Genomic DNA, 17,467 nt, shown 5'->3' with positions numbered 1-17,467 from the left:
GTGGGAGCGCGCAGGAGGCAGAGGTCAGTGCTGGACCTTAGGCGCTGGTGGGGATGCCAGGCGCCCAGGGGGTTTGCGGCGGGTCCCAGGATGAGGAGCTGGTGCTGCCAGAGGCAGGTGCGCAGGGAGAATGGGCAATGGGGCAGTGAAAGCAGACGATGAATGGGCTGTGCCCAAGACGGAGGTGGGGGGCCACCCCTCCCTTTGGCGAGATTCCTCACTCATTTCTCTTTTGGGTTTTCACGCGATGTGTTCAACTTCCCGCCCGAGGGAACAGAGGCTTTGGGAGGACAGGGCGATCTCAAGCCTGGTGAATGTGAGGGGCTGGGGGACTGCGGCGGGGCTGAGTCCAGACTTCAGGGCGGGAGAGTCAGGGTGCGGGGCCGAGTACCCCGCCGGGAGCGGAAACTGACAGCGAGTTTTCGGGAATGGAGGAGCCTGGGCCCCGGAGATTTGCGGGCTAGGTGGATGGTGGGGGAAGAGGACCCTACAGAAGGCGCACGGACAGCCATGGGCGGGATGCAGCGGGCTCTGGGACTTCTGACCAGAGAAGCGCCAGAAACACTAGAGCCCAGAGGTCAAAGGGCGCGGACTCAGAGCTGGACTGGCTGCCGGTGGATCCTGGGTCCGCCACTTCCTACTCGGGGGACTTAGGGCCAAAGTGATGACAGTCCCCTGCGATGCAGCTTCCTCAGCTTAAATGGGGAGTAACCATAGATCCGGCGTGGGGTTTGAAGCTAGGGTGGCCTGATTCGGGTTTCCTGCGTCCTGGCAGAAACACCAGACTGGGTCAGAGACGAAGGGCTTTCGTGCTGGGGACAGAGGGGGCAGCATGAGCATCAGTGTCCCCGAGTCCCATGGGCGTGGAGGGAGAGAGAGGTGACAGGAGCCTGGATGGAGGCTGTAGGTCTGCGCTGCCGCTGACGGATGCCGAGGGTCCCCCTCTTTCCTAGCTTGCTCTTCGCCCTGGAGGCCCCCTCATTCCTCACGGTTACTCGCTGCAAACGCGCCCCGATTGATGGGCTGGGAGAGCAGTCAGGACGCTGCTCCTGTGACATGCTCAGCAAGAAGGGGGGGCACGGGAGGACCCCTGGGAGGAGCGCTGCCAGGAAGACAGAAAATAACGTGGACGGCTCTCGATCGTGCTCTGCAAGTGTGGCTGTGACCCCGGGCTGACAACATACAGGAAGGCAGGGTGGAAACGGAGTCTCGCTTCATGCAAAATATTGAGAAAAGGAACTTAACAGGCATCTGCAGAGCGCTCACACGTGCGGGGCACTGGCCGCAGCACGGGGAACTCAGCCGTTTGGAGACCCAGGTGCCCAGGCCGGGCCGGGGTGCGGGCGGCCGTCCGTCCGGAAGTGCGCCCCGCACCGTGTTAGAGGCTGGGTGCGGCCTGGCCAAAGATGGAAACCGCGAGAGCAGCTCAGCACAGGAGGCGGACATGCTGGCTGGCCCGGGGGCCAGCAGAGGAGACCTCGCTCCCCTTGGCCTTGCCAATGGAAGGGTCGAGAACACCTGGCAGTGCTGAATGTGACCCAGTCAGGTAAGGGCCCGGGAGGGGCAACCATCCACCTGCTGTCACCAGAAGGGGCTGCCTCAGGGTCCTAGAGGGAGGAGCCAGCAGACTGCAGCACGGGGGAGAGCAAGTCCTTGGAGTCAGTGGGCAGAAACCTATTCCAGAAGTTTGTCGTGTAGGACAGGACCTGGGATCTTGTGGAATTATTTTTTTTTAAATGTTAAAGGTGTGTAAGCACGTTTAAATGCCGGAGGGACTAACTCGTAGCAAGCGAAAGGTTGACCTTGCAGAAAGGCACAACAAAGCAAGGTCCTCGAAGGATGGGGTGCGAGCACAGGGTGAAGACTATCTCTTGAGTAGAACAGGAGAGAGGGGGAAAGAAAAGGCATGAACTCAGGTATGTCTAGAACCAGTAGCAAAGCATTCTTCCAGGGAGCCCCTGGGCAGTGATGGCCTCCAGCTCCATGAAATGGAAAGCTAGGTGACCTGAGAGCCAAGCGAAGGGCACTGGAGACTTCTGGAACTTGGGGCGGGGGGGGAGGGTGGTTACTGGCAGGGACACCAGTGCAGGGGGTAGGTTAGAAGGCCTGCACAGAAGGGCCAGCAGGACCCCACAGTTAGGAGCACAAAGCCTGGGCGGCCAGGAGCTGGGGGAAACAGTGACCGGGCAGCAAGGCAGGAAGGTCAAACGGCTGGACGGGGAGGGCGGCGGCTCGGAGTCCAGGAGAGCATGGAGGCTGGAAGGAGGTCAGCAGCAGAGGCACAAAAACCAGCTTCTGCCAAGCCTGGAGGAATCCGGGGAGAGGCTCTCCCACGGCGCCAGCCTTTGGCCTCATTTACCCCACGGCTCAGCGCGACCTTGCGTGCCCTCCACTTAGCAAGTGTTGCGCTTTGCCTCCTCCTTCCTCCATCTTTAGAAGTCAAATCCAAGGTGTAGGTTTTGAGCCTCAGGAGGAGGCAGCAGGGATCCCCCATCAAGACACACAGGCCAAAGAACGGTGTTTCTCTCGTTTATTTAAAAACAGTGCTTCATTACCGTTTGCAAAGGCAGAGGCGGCACTCCTCCTTCGCTTGGAGTTTATAAAAGCCAGCAACATGATCAATAATTTATACACATGGATAGTAATACAAAAAAATAAGGAATAAAAGCTAAAGATCTAACTACTCCGACCTTCACAATTCCAGCTACTTGATAATAATAGGAGTAACCCAATGAATACTGTATGGTCTGAAAGCTACTATACAATAGGATTCTTAACAAGAAGGGGAGGGAGTTAGAGGCTGTCACAAAGCCCGGGGGTGCTTCTCCGGAGTTCGCAGGGAAACAGGACCCTGGGCAAGCAGCTCGGGTGTCCTAGGAAGTGACTCTGGGGTGGGGGGTGGGGAGAGAAGGCGAGGTGGTCAATTATACAAGCATCCCATGTGATGCCCCCATGCCCCAAAGGTACCTGTTTTGCCATGGCAATGGGAGGGGGCTGGAGAAGCTGCATGTCGCATGTTGGGATGGTCCAGTCCCTGCCATGGGGAGTGGGGAGGAGAGGAGAGGTTCTGTGGCATTTTTAGCCTTGCAAAGATTTGGGCTGAAAAGCTCAGAGACACAGGTAGGTCAGCCTGTCAGGGACAAGTCAACTCCACCGGCCCTGTCAGCACTTTGCAGCCCTAGCTTACGTGTGTCAAGCCCCAGGTTTGCTCCAGCTATTCACAAGCAGAATTATAACACAAGAAAAACAAAACAAAACAAAACAAAAAAAAAAACAATTCATATCCCTTAGGGAAAAAAGAGGATCAATTCATCACTCTTTGATATATAATACAGCCAAAATCAGCTGCCAGAACAAGCACACACACACGAAAATACTGTGAACAGAAAAATACAAGAAAATGGCTAAGCTGGGAGTCTCAATGGGGTGTAGACGTTGCTTAAAGCACTTATCAGTCCCCAGTAAAACCAAACCAAAAGTCACTTTTTAAAAAGTCAAAACCGCACGGACCCCCTGGGAATCTGATGTTGGTAACGGGGGAGAGGGGAGCGGGGGGGGGGGGTAAAGAGAACTGACATTCCCTTTTTGCTTGCGAGTGTGACCAAGGGAGCCCCCCGCCCCCCGCGTCCGCACCGGGTCCCCCTGCTGGCAGTCTCCTTAAAGGCAAGGTCTGAGTTTTGGCTGATGAGCAGTTCTCTCGGTTACCAATCCCTGCCAACCAGCACCACCATGGCTGAATTGATCTCCCGTTTTCCTGAGTAAACTGTAACTGGCTACAGTTGCGGTAACGTGGGTTAAGAACCGCTACAACAGCCGACTTGGGTCACTTGAGGAATCCCCTCTGCCCTCAGCTCCTCGTTCCTAGCGCGTCTACTTTGGGCACTGCAGAACTTGCCATAGGCTGGTCTGTAAGCCTTGTTTTAAAGCCAGGTGCCAGGGACTCCACTGCGCTTACTAGACCAGGGGGAGTGCACTGGCTTAGGACTGCTGGAGCCTACTTGGAAAGGGCCCCGCTTCATGCTCGAGCTCTTGGATGGCTATTGCCTGGTTGATCAGTAAAGCAAGTGTGGAGGAAGTACACAGGGAAAGGGAGGAAAGAGGCTTCTGGACGTAACATTACCCAAAAAAGAAAAAAAATTTTAGTGTTTTATGTAACAGAACCGAGTCTCACTGGTGTTATATACTACAAATGGTCAGACATTTTCAAGAGCATGACAAAATAAAAACACACAAATTTACGTCTGATGTTCATCTTGCCCACTATTCTTTTCTCCTATCTTAAAACAGTGCAAACAGGTAACTTTATGCTTTTTAAAACACCACTATCCCTTCCCCACCCCCCAAAGTCCCTTTCTTCCTATCATGGGGAGGGGGGGGAGTCTGCAATTCTGCAAACGTTACCGTGCTAGAGGTTGCAAGCAGCGGAGGAGGCTGGACTTGGTGAGAGGGAAGGGCGTGAGCAGTTTCCCTCCCCCTCCTGGCTGGCATGCCTTCCAGAGGGGCCCTGGCTTGGCCCCATTCTCCTGTCCGAGGGAAGGGGAGTAAGGTAGCCCTTCTGGCAGATCATCAGGGCGGCTTCAATCCCGAGTTTACACCTCCCTCCCACCTGGAAGCTAAGTGATTGGTGATGGGGGTGGTGCTCACCTACTTGTCTGCTACATCGCTAGGAACGGGAACCTAAAGTAAGAGCAGTTCAGCCCCTGAGGAGTAAGACTTTTGAGGAAAAGCTGCTACCACTGGTTTTTATTGAATAATCTCCACTAGCTCCCCTTAAACGAAGAGGTGAGTCCCAGTCTCCTTCTTTTTCAAGGAAAAATAACATTGGCTCAGTCCCACCTGCGGTTGTCAGAGGATGGTGGTGATGGGAAGTTCGGGAAAACCTGAGAGCCTTAAAAAAGATGAGTCACAATAGTTGAGCCAGGGGTTTCGGGAGCTGAACCATGGAACACAAGGGATTCCAGAAAAGACCTAAGGGCAGCTCTCCTGGCTGAAAAGGGGTTAGGAGATAAAGGTTTTCACTAGCAGTCTCCTTAAAAGAGCCCAGCTTCTAGGAGTAAGACGCTAAGTACAGAAGTTCACGTCATGAGCTACAGTAAAGCTGTGGAAATCATTCACGTGCTGGGATTCAGCATCAGTGTTTTTTGGAATCACCAACCAGCATCCTCTAACGAACCCACAGATGCCAAACTCTCTTCCGACTCTGTTTCTTAGTCCAGTGGGAACCAGAGCCAGGAGCAGACAAGCACTGGTGCTTTGAGGAACCTGCCTCTGATGAAGCTGGCTGTACGGAGTCTCAGAGTTCAAAAGGGGATGGGGGGGCAGCTACAATCTCATCTAGGTGCTCACGAGAGCTCCAATTCTCGGTGCTGATGCTGAAGAGCCCGAGGCCCTTGAGTGAAAGCGGAAGTCTGCTCAGCCTTCCTTAGAAAAGGGAACTAGAGGAAGCCGGATTACAACCATCCCTGGAAATGCAGCAGGATGCACAGAGCTTGCCTATGGAGTCCTCAGCCAGAACCAGCTGAACTGAACTGCAGTAAAGGTAGCCCAAGCTCGAGCTTCTGCCTCTTTTAAAAGGGCAGTGGGAGCTGCCCTCTCTACCTTGCCCACCATCCTTGTCTCTTTCTTGGAAAAAAGAAGAGAAAATTACTAAACTCATTCCCCGATTCTCCTCCCCTGCTACAGACACAACCATTTAAAATTTGGCCTTATCTCCACTGAGCAGTGGCTTGCCATTTCTGTGAATGGCCCCTATTTGAACATGACAGGAAATTTCTCTGTTTCTTTAGTGAGTAAAAGCTCTCCCTCAAAACAAAAGCGAAAGAAAAAAAATCCTCCCTGCCCCCATTCTCTAGAACTGTGAAAGCCCCACATCCTATACCCCTTCCTCTAACTAAAATATTTATATACATACAAAAAAAATTGTCTTAACAGCAACGAAAACAAACTTTGGCTTGGGGAGGGGAACCCTTACAAATGGCCAATGGCCCCAGGCAGTTTGGCGTCCCGTATTCCATGCATTCCTCCCCAGAATTAGTAAGATTGCATCGAGGCCTCTAGCTTCATTGATGTCTCCCCTCGTTTCAGGCACAGCCTCTCCTCCCAGTCATCAGGAGAGAGAAGGTTTTACAGGGGGAGAAGATAGGTATTTTACACAATAGGCCAGTCCCTCCCGGACAGATCACTCTGCTTACAAAGAATGCTTGATGCTGTCATATGTCAGTCATTTTAATTCAGGGACATGAATCAGTTATCAGTCAAGAACACGTGTGGAGGCAGGAGTAAAAAAAAGAAAAAAAAAAACAACAACAACAAAACAAACGGAAAACAAACCCATAACAAACCAGAAGCTCCATGTCTCTGAATTACTCCCTTTAGCAGCTATCCCTTGGGTGAGAGGTCACCCTAGTACCAATGTGAATAGACCAGGGAGCCAAACAGACCGTGCTTTTCTGTTTTCTAATGCCGTCATTTTGGAAATGCTGCAGGACCCTTGCCTTTATCATTAACAGCTAATAGCTAGAAGAGAAACACCTTCTCCCCTGCCTTGTCAATATGTATAAAATCAAAGCCAGGCAGCCACAGCAGTGACTCACCGCTGTGGTCACAACACGACTCTTCCTGGCAACATGTGAGATCCTTGCCAGGACACACCCTCCTTCCACTAGGGGAGGGGAGGAGCCTCAGGGGCTCTGGGTTTTATCTCCTGTAGTGTTCATGTATGCCAAGCAGTCGGTGCTCGGCTGGGTGTCTTTGGAGGAAAATGAGAAGCCGGGCGGAGTGGCCACGAGAGCTCAAAACCATGGACAGAGAAGTGGCTCACAGAATGCTCTGGAAGATGGGAATTCCTATGGCTTTGGAGCTAGTTAGTACAAAGTGCCTTTGCCTGCCCTCACATGCCCCAATCACCACAAACTTCCAGGGACAGCCGCCCCGGGACTCGGAGCTTTATCTTTTGCCAACACTCTCCATATGTTTCATACCTTGTACTGACCTCCTGATGCAAGAGAAAGCACAGGAATATCAGAGCCCTGCCAGACATCATCTGATACCCCTTTTCTCTTCCTTACCCTCTTTACTGGCTCCCAACGCTTCGTACTTCTAAACCCTCAAGCCGGGAGATCTGGTCGCTATTTATTCTCCTGTCCCTGGGTCCTAAATTCCTGACTCTTGAGGACTTGGGAGTAGGGAGTTTATAGAAGGATAGATGAGCTAAGCTGTGGTTCAGAGAAAGGGGAAGAAGCCCAGCAGGAATGCTAGGATCTCAGGAAAGAAAAGAATGATCTTTTTCACACTCCAGAGTTCATTCTGAGATCGGTTTCCTAATGAGGTGTTTATTATCCACAGTCTGAGAGCATGTTTGGAAATATTAATATTATAATTCCAAAAACGATGCCAACGGTCTCAGGCTGTGCGGGTTAAGATGATTGTAAAAAGAATGGAGAAGACAGGAGGGAAGAGGAGAGGAAAGTGTCTTTTCAGTCCTCCTGCTTTGCAAGCACAAACTCCTGTCATCTATCAGCATGTGGATTCCAGCAAGAGCCAAGCAGAACTGCCTGCCGAAGACCAGAAACTCAGAAGACTAGAAGAATATCCTGTTGCAGACAGATCTCCTCCACTTCTGTTCGTCCCCCAGCCCTCAGCACCAGATACACTTTGGTAGCTCTGTCTGCTGATTTCTGATCACATGCATTCATCAGCTCCTAAGGTCTCCCCTTCCTCATTAACTGCCTCTTCCGTGATTGACAGAATAAGCTAAGCACGGACATACAGACATGGAAATGCATTATTTTTTTTTTTTTTACCACAGTTAAAAAAAAAAAGAAAAAGAAAGAAAAAAATGCACAATCTTTGGAACAAAAGAATTAAAGGCAGAAATGTAAAGGAAAAAAATACATATTCAAAGAACATAGTGAGGTATAAAAAAGTATTCTCTTTTTTTGTATTTTTTTTTGTTTGTTTGTTTGTTTGTTTTTCCTCTTCATCTTGCTATAGAGTTCCTCTACTAGTAAATATTGCAATAGCCAGGCCTCATGAACTGGGGGGCTGTCCCATTTGCAGGGTCTCACGTCACTTCAGTAGGGGGCAAATCGGCTGTAGCCACCTCGGTATAAACTCGCCTGCAGTAATTAAAGACATAAAAATAATTAAAAGGTTGATGAGAGAAGCATTGAAAATGAAGGAAAATGTCCTGAAAAGGGATTTGGAAAAACAGCTTCTTTAGAAGCTGTAAAGCAACTGGTAAGATGTTACGTAGTGCAGTGAAGTCAGGAAACGGACTACTGCCTCTAAGACGCTCAAACCAGAGCCCAGAACACTTACCGAGGACCTGATATTCTCCTTTCCCTGCTTCATTTCATTATTTACATCAATCAGCACAGAAGGGAAACTCAAACTCAATACAGTTTAAAACCAGATCTGTAAATAATCTGACGTTTAAAAGCACGAGTTTTTGTTTACCTTGATCACATCATCACAATTGTGACCTGAAGCAGCTAGCTGATTTTACCTTCGTACACGTCACCTGTCCGTGGAGAACAGGCTCCTCTCACCACTAGCTGTCACGTACCATGTCTGAGATGGTGCTGGATTTAAACCGGAGTCAACCTTTCAACTCCTCATGTCTAGCTCCTGTATAATCTAGAATATATGCCAACTAGGCTGCTTGTGGACACACCTGAATTTATTTCTATCTCTCTCTCTGGAGTTTTAACCGGGCTTTGTTCTTTCTTTGCTTCTTCAGGATTGGACTTGTACCTTTTTGGCACATAAAATCTCAGGAATTTCCATCACTGTCTTTATCTTGTCTGTCTCTACCTCAATTCCACACCTACATTCCCTTAGGACCCTGCTACTTCCTCCCACAAATCTTCATAGCAGTAGAAACTGAGTGTGAGAAATGACGGGCTCTCTCATATTCCTCTAAGCCAAATTTCATTTATCACTCTGCCTCCCCGTCCAACAGCTCTGTCCACATGCCTAGGCTGCTGCCCGGCTGAGAACATTAGGGATGTTGCTGTGAACAGCCCATCTCTGCTGCAGCCCGGAGGCATCCAGGCCAACAAAGAAATACTGCCGTGAGGATTCCAGTTCGGTTGGAGGGGGCTAGGGGTGGGGAGTTCTTCTATATGAGCTCAATGGACCTTTCCTACACTTCCAGGAAAATACCCTATTTTGCCACAAATGTTACTGTAAGGCATTCACTTGGTGATTTCCAGCACCACCTGCCAGAAGGCTCGGGCATGGCAGGGACAGCCTTTGGTATCTGCATCTGAAACTAATGTCCATTTTTTGAAAAGCTTACTGTGAAAGCTGGAAAGTCTCATGCCCCTACATCTTCGCTAACACCTATCGATTAAACCAAGCCACAGGCATGCATCCAACAGCTGAGCCAATATAAAACGTCAACCTGTTCCCTTTCTTTCTCTCCCACATGATGCCGTTACTCAGGGTAGACTGTCACAGCTCATTCCTCCCTGCCCTTAACCAGGTCAAGTGGCTCACACTACGACACACAGATAAAGAAGCTGATATGAACTTTCCAGACAGTCTTCTGTGGCTTCAGGACTTTGGCAATGGAAGAGGGGCTGAATTTGTTACCTCTCTAGATCTTTTGGGCTCTGTAGGCAAAAGGTAAAAGGAGTAAAGTGGTTAAGAAGAAAAAGGGCACATGTCATACTCACCACAGCGCCAACTCCGTAGCTAGCGGCAGGGGCAAGGGCGTGGTATGGGTCGGCTGTGTACACCCTGCCGTAACTGAAAGAGGAAATACAATCAGGGAGATCAGGCCAAGGCTGTGCGCTACAAGAATGACAGGGTTTACTGTGCTAAAGACTTGTGGGTAACTTGGTCTTGGAATGTTATTGGGGAACTTTCTCTACTCCCAAATGCAGTAACTCCGAAAAATTCTCAAGTACCTCTCTACGGCGGGAGAGAAAGGAGCTGGGGATGAGGAAGAGGGAGAGCGGGGTCAAAGCCAGAAAGGGACAAGGAGACCAAGCGGGAGCGGCGGAGCAGAAGTGGCGGCGGTGACAGGAGGGCGGCGGGCGGCACCTACCCGTCGCTGTAGGCTGCGGCGGCGGCGGCGGCGGCTGTGGCCGCAGTCGCAGTAGCGGGCTGTGCGTATCTGTAGGCTGCGTATCCGCCCTACAGGAGAGAAGAGAACTGACTTTACAGATACCTCCCCCCCAGGGCCGGCCGCACACACACCCACCCACACGCAGACGTACGCGCACGATGACACGGGGACAGACACAAACACAGACACACACGTGGGGGAAGAATGTTTCAAACTGCCTCGGTCTGCATGTTATCGTTCCTCTGGCACAGAATGAAGCTCCACCCAATGCAGGGATGTGCTCTCCAGTGTGGGACGGTAACAAAAGTAAAAACTCTCTCAGTAGGACCTGTTCTCAGATTTAAGAAACGACGATAGGATTTCAGATCTGTCTTACTTCACAGTCTTCACAGGGCAAATATCTGCAGGGAGTTGGGAGAACTTTACCTGACGGGGAATGTAAATTATAGAACTAGAACATACTAAATTTGTATGTGTTAACTTCAGATTCTCAGATGGATTTACCGCTGAGACTATGGACGGTATGTAATGGAAAGGTCCTCTATAGTGCTGTGCTCCATCAGGCTTCGCACGTTTGCCAAGAGGCTAAGATAACCGGGCAACATTTAGAAGGAAAACCCAGCGTAGATCAGGGGTTGGCAAACTTCAATCTGTGAGCCGACGCAGCTTGCCACCTGCTTTTGAAAGCAGGTGTGAAGAGACCTGTCTGGCCTCCAAAGCCGAAAATATTTACCACTTGGCCCTTCAGAGCAAAAACCTGCCAGTTCTGATCTACATTTCAGACTCAGACAAATCACATTACAAACGGCCCAGGACCCTGAGGTGGGACTCACCTAGGTGAGGAAGCCCTCCCTCCATGCCCCGGGCATTTAACTGCATTTATTCTCCTCTCCCAAAAGATTCGGAGATTCTTCCACTCCAATCTTGTAGCAGGCTCTGGAGCTCTTCTGCCAATGGGCCCAATATCCTCTCAGTCCTGGAGACTTTAAGACTCCCACATCCTGTTTCCTCCCCTCAGTTTAGGGGAACCAAATACCCCAAAGGTTTTCACTGTCAGGGTGAACCGTAAGTACTTCCCATTAAGTATTTCGAAGATAAACACAACAGTAAGTGCCACACGAGACAGGCTATTTTAAAAAGTGGCAAGCCCTATGTTTTCCTCTTCTTTAACCTTCAAGAATTCATCTATTTCACCTAAACCTAATTCAGGAGTGAATTTTTATTACTATCTTCTCCCTATCAGATATAACTATGTTCAGCTGGTGCACTTAGGCACCCCCATTTCATTTATTCTTTCTCCAAGTGAACACACTGCATTATGGAGGAGCATTTACTCCTGCTCTCTGAATGTATGCTGCTTGAAGCCATCCAAAGCAGCTTCAAATGTACACTGAAAGTATCCCTGATTGAATTTCAATAGTCATGCATTATTCCTCTTTGTTCTTCAAGTGAATCACTCAGAAAAGCAAACATTTCTTTCTTAATTACAAATTCTTCCACAGGTATCTATATACATCAGAAGATTCTAATTAATATTACCCAACACTGACAATGAAATGGTAGAGGACAGAAACACGACAGGAAGCACCCTCGGGGCTGTAGTGTGATCAACACGTTTGCTCTGACATCCAGCCAGGTCTACAGGAACGGGCAGGCCAGGCTGGTCTGGGCAAAGCTACACACCCCAGGCTGCATCATATACCCTGCCGTACCTGCATCTGTGCTGTATCTACCTACACATACACGCGTTATAAACTAAAGGGTCTCTTTACCTTACTCCTTTTTAGGAAAAACATGTTAAAGCAACAGGTTAATCTTTATAGTTGAAATTTTCAGCTTTAAATGAACCTTTAAAGGCTCAATTTTTCATTATAACTAGATGATTCCATTAAGTTTAGAACTGAAGTTTGCTGGTGTGAAGTTTATAGCAGGGCTGATTTTAGTAAAACTTCTTTGTAAACAAGGATAATGTGGTAAACAAGCAGTATGTGGTTTGTCTCCTTAGCATTCCTTCAAACACCAAAATAATCTTTAAAAATTTAAAAAAGTCAAGGTAATAAAAGCAGTTAAAGCCCAATTTATGTTTACCTGAGCAAAACATTTAAAACTGAAGTTCTATGCCACAGGGCAGAGTATACATTCCCATTAAGGGATTCTGAGGCTCAAAAGTCCTGACCTCTCAGAAAGTCTCAGTAAAGTCGGAGATACTGGGGATTCTATCAAATCATAGCTTTGAACAGTAGTGCACTAATGCTGTAAAAAGAGGTTCTGAATGAGGTTACTGATAGGACCACTTCCCCTCCCCTTCCTCAGCCTGTAAGAAGCCATCAGAACTGCAATGGTTTTGGGGTAATGTTATTGTTAACCAAAACAATTCAAAATAGATCAGACTGTGGGAAAGAAGTTTCCTTCCAAACCAGAAGGAGACGAGGAGACTCTATCTGTAGTAGTTTCCTTCTATTATAAGTGGACTCAGACTTTGGAGTTTGAATTTGATGAGGTTCTTTGCTATTTAAATTCAGGAAAACGGGACAGGGATACAAATATTTTGTTGCCAACAAAAGGCTTGAGAAGAATATCAGCATTAAGAAAAACTACACTGATTTTTTTTAAGCTGATAATATTTCAACGACTACTCTCCTCATTACAATGGTGCTACAGAGAGGCCCTTTTAGGTGGTGGGGGGGGGTTATGTTCAGGATGGACAGATAATATTCCAATAAACTAGTCTGGTCATTCATCGGTGACTATCCCCAAATTAGAAAAGTTAAATTGTATATCATGGATTTACTTCTCTCAGATGGAGTCTTACCCAAGCATTTCTGCTGCTGCTTCAAACAAAATATATCAAAAACTGTAAGACAAAGAAAATTCAGATGTATTTATTCATCTACTCCGATTTCGGAGTGCATCAAGCTTCCAGGCCGAGAAATTGTTTTCTCAACTATCACCTCAACTAGCAAGTCTGAAATCTTTTCTAGAACATGAGAACAAAGTGCAGTTTGAAACACCAAGGTTTTCATTACTGTTTCTTAAGTTTTTCAAAAAGAACAAGGGTGGGGAAGGCAGTAGGAGAGACAGGGTTCAGGCGTGGGGGGGGGTAATGGCGCCACACTGATTAATCACATTAAAAACTAAGCATGCCAACATCTGGAGCTAAAACGACCAGCAAAGTCACCGCGTTCAGACTCGTACTGGCTAACTCTATCTATCCCAGCATTCTCTTGGGACAGCGGTTTGCCCTAGGCTCTACCGCAAGCTCGGTGAAGTACACAGCCTCAATTACTAGAGCGTGCAGCCACAACAACCCTGCTATTACGGAAACAGTCAGTCACCACTTGAGTTAACATTCCAGACCCTAACAACTGGCCCTCCCCAGACCAAGGAAATAGTCAAGGTCACCCCCCCTCGCCCTGGCCCACACCACAATGTTAATAATTATAACAAGCAGTAACCCATCTGTTATATCAGAGAAGGGAACAGAGACTCCACTGAGAGATTTAGAGTGAGATGTTAACGTGTCTTCAGCTGACTGCACAAACAAACAAACAAAAAAAAAAAAGAGGAGAAATAATTCATTTGGAGATATGAAGTCATGAAATAGCTGATGTGTATTGCTTTTAACCATGCACTGATGCAAAACTGAAGCAACCATTAAGAATAAAAATTAAAAAGGACATATGTATTTACACACAATCAGACCTGTTGGATCTGAAGCAGTTTGCAGACTCTATCTGTGTGTGATTTGAAATAAAACAAAAAATGGGGATTAGCATGGCCACAGCACACCCTAGTGTAGGAGGGCACACACGGACTGCTTTTTGGAACTCTGATGGCTGGACACATTTGGCATGGTTGAGCCTGGTCCAAATACACGCGTGCTCCTTTAAAAGGATTACTTTCTTATTCCTTTGTAACTCACTGTGAATGCCTCCGGAGTGTCCCCAACAGGGGCAGCCCAACACTCCATCACTCCCCTACGCACCCTTCCTGACCCTGCTAGTGAGGTTTAGTCCTGACCCACGGAGCGAGCTTGGGCGCTGGCCTTCGGGCAGCACCCATCCATTCTGACCCAGGGTTCTTCGGACGTAGTTCCCGGGCTTAAGCGGTCTATCTTTTCACATATCCATGACACATCCCTGCCTTCAACTTCCAGCTCTTTCCCAGGAAAGCGTGGTTACCTTTAAGATCCTTTTGTTGTTCAAGTCTCAGCTGTCCAGGATCCATCAACACCTGCTAGGGATTCTCTACTCCATTCTGAATCGATTTTATCATTTAATTAACTTTATAATGTTGCCACACTGACCACAGGACTTTTCTAAAACAGTTCTGTTTTAACCGGAACAAGATGGAAGGGCTCTACATATCCACCTCTCCCGTATCTGACCTTTATATGCATTCTCTATTAGCATGATCTCACATGGGTAGACGTTCCCCTTGTCTTGATTTTAACCTAGCCATTAATTTTATTATATTTTTGTTTCAGATTTACATTAAAACAGGACTTTGGTGAGCATGTGATGTCAAGACACCTTCTTTCTACCTGGAAGACAGTTACATTATGTGACACTGAGAAGAGTGTGTATTTCCAGACCAGCAGACAAAATGAGAGCTTGTTCCCTGCACATGGTGTACAGATTTATAGAGCGAGGGGAGTAGGGGTGGGGTGGGTGGGTGGAGAGAAAGGCAGATGTGGTGCTTAAAATCACTACAGGGAGCAGGATCCAGCCCAAGGAGCTTGGGTTGAATGTTGTGCCTCTGGGCATCACTTTATTTGTCCCTGCCCAGTTCTAACCCCTCCCTTCTCTCACTTCCTTCCCACTCCAACCGAGAGCCATCGCCCTAGATGGACCCTGCAGGAGCGGCTCTTAGGAGACCGTTCTTCTGTGGCAATATGGCACCCCTGATTAAATGTGAGTTAATACAGACGTGAATACAAACACTTGTAATAATGAGGATATTGTTACTATTTTTGACAGTGACCTATCTACTTTGAAAAGTAGATATGAAAAGGTCTTAAGGAGAAGTATTTACATATTATTTTATTATTATTCAAAATTGGGGCGAGGGGAAGAAACGGTCATGATCAACTTATCTTCCACTTACGACTTCAATGGTAGATGAGAGATGATCTTTAATGAATCAAACCTCTCAAACACTCCACTAATTCACTTCTCCCCAAATTAGTTCATTTCTCAAATCTCGCTGGGTAGGCACAAAAAGAAACTAGCTGAACTGTGACAGGCTGTCTGCTGTCCTTCCCCTGAGCATCCAGCTATCAGCAAACCGAACAGTGCATTATTATCCAAATGAACTCACTGACCTTGTTTTAAGGAGAAAGGCAAAGAGGGCAAGGGGAATACATATTTCAAGTTTTAGAGTCCCAGTGGATCTAGATTTTTAGGCAACTTCAAACTTAGGTAACAGCACGGCCCACTCACTACTACGGTCTTACTGGGGGGACCCAATCGGGGATTCAGGAGTCCTGTCCGCACAGACTCGACTTCCTCCCTTTCCTCATTTCTTTCCTGGTGGAGAGAAGATGTCTCCATCTGCTAAGATCTCCAAGTATAAAAGCCCAGTTTGAACGCCATGGAGAAATGTGATTGACAAACTGAGAGAGGCGGCCGTGATGGGACAGTGCACAGCACACGCCTGGTGTGGACAGCGGCAATGGGACGCGAGCACTTAATTTTGGAGGAGGTGACATCACGCATAGAACTTGACTGCACGCTGCTGAGGTAGCAGGGCTCAGATCACACGCTCACAAGTCTCGGTTGTCCAAAAAAGCCTCTGTTCCCATCTCTAACGTGGAGCTGGAATGGTTAGTATAATTCAATTTTTTCACTGCAATCCACAATCTGATTGATTGGCAGGTCACACTGGCACTCCTACCTGAGGTATTTTAGCGCTAATGATTGGTTCCTGTAAGACTATTCTATAACAGAACACAGGAAGAGCAGTTCAAAAAACACAGCTGTGGAAGGAAAACAATCATACAAAAAGCCCGCTAAGGGGCCCACCAGCCTTTTCTTTCCTTTGGATGCAAGCATGCTTTTCACAGGGTAAGAATTAGGAGCAGTTTGTTATCCCTTTAAAAAGTGAATTAGGGTGAACCATGCCTTTTCTACTGGTCAAGAAAAAGAGGGGTGGGGAGGGCACACGATCTATCTGCTACACTCAAGGCTTCTCACTGTGGTCTCTTTACAAACTGTGGGCACAACTGCTAGATCAGTTCCCCAGAGAGGCAAGAGCCACAAAAGAAACGGAAAAGAAGCAAATGGCTAGCAGCAATTACGGACTAACAACAGAACAGGGAAAGAGATTAAAAAAAAAAAAAAAAAAATCTCCACAATTAACAGCCCACATTAGTATAACTTAAGATAAAACGGGCAGCTTAAACTTTTTCCTCATGATGTTTCTTCAAGCTCTGGTTTGGTGCACTTCATGTAGTGGATGAACCCTCCACTCGTCCTACTGCTCATCTGTATTTCTGAGGAAACAAGGACTCCGTGTATATGGACAGATTTCCACAGGCGGGAAAATATACAGAGAGAAGGAGAACAAACTCAAGGAAACACAGAGGGGTGTGTGTTTGTGTGTGTGTTTAAAAGAAGATGTGTGTGCGTGTGTGTGTGTGTGTGTTTAAAAGAAGCATCCCTTGCTCCCTCACATCTGGAAGTGGGAATATTAAGTTCTCTAAGCTGTAGTTACATGAGCCTTCACTCAACAGCTACACCTCATTATGTAGCGGGGTCAGATATTATTGCAAAAGCACTGGTGACCAACTTTTCCCTTTAAGTGACTGCTTTAAGATAGGAACTAAGAAATGATAACATTATGATTAATTCTTTTTGTTAAGAAAACTGATCAAACAAGTATTTCAGCAAGGTCTCTAAATTATTTCTATTTAGCTTCATAAGGTGATCCAGTTAGTAGATTAAAAAAATTTTTTTTCAAGAGTATTTTCTCAGTTAAGTACAGAAAAATCATCTCTCTCTTAATAAAATCACACATTGTGAACTAAGGAAATAAGAGAACTGTAAGCAAATATTTGGTTGGTTCACTTAAACAAGGTGGAAGTAGGCAAATCTTAATAAGGTAGAAGTAAGCCATACTTAAAAAAAAAATCCCCAAATAAGATATTAGAGAGAGAGAAGAAAAAAAAAAACACCTTTAAGAAATAATTCCAGTGGAAAGGCATGCTCTAATAAATCAAATTTCAGGAAAACAATTTAAATAACATAAAGATGAGTTTCATGAAAATATGGATACTAATGTGTATGGGAGAATGTACATGCTAAGATCATATGCAAATACATATATTTAGAAAAGTGTCATTTGGTATAAAAGCAGGAATATTCCCCCAACCCTCAAGTTTCACTGTGAGCA

The 17,467-nt window shown here is 47.2% G+C and overlaps 1 protein-coding gene across 15 annotated transcripts in view; it reads right to left on the bottom strand.

Moving 5' to 3' along the window:
* Nucleotides 1-2,513: 2,513 nt before the first annotated feature.
* RBFOX2 (RNA binding fox-1 homolog 2) overlaps nucleotides 2,514-17,467 on the bottom strand; it is a 281,003-nt gene continuing 266,049 nt past the window's right edge. For 8 of the 15 annotated variants that reach the window (XM_027591869.2, XM_027591868.2, XM_027591860.2 and 5 more), the window contains 4 exons: nucleotides 15,971-16,013; nucleotides 10,055-10,143; nucleotides 9,681-9,753; nucleotides 2,514-8,117 (listed from right to left, as the gene is read on the bottom strand). In XM_027591869.2, coding sequence (XP_027447670.1) covers nucleotides 8,073-8,117; nucleotides 9,681-9,753; nucleotides 10,055-10,143; nucleotides 15,971-16,013 — 250 coding nt within the window. In that variant the 3' untranslated portion in view covers nucleotides 2,514-8,072. The other 7 variants (XR_003519657.2, XM_027591865.2, XM_027591859.2 and 4 more) reach the window with 3 other exon arrangements.

This window comes from Zalophus californianus, chromosome 9, assembly GCF_009762305.2.
Source record: "Zalophus californianus isolate mZalCal1 chromosome 9, mZalCal1.pri.v2, whole genome shotgun sequence".
Classification (NCBI taxonomy): Eukaryota; Metazoa; Chordata; class Mammalia; order Carnivora; family Otariidae; genus Zalophus; species Zalophus californianus.
This window is presented reverse-complemented; position numbering and strand designations above follow the sequence as displayed.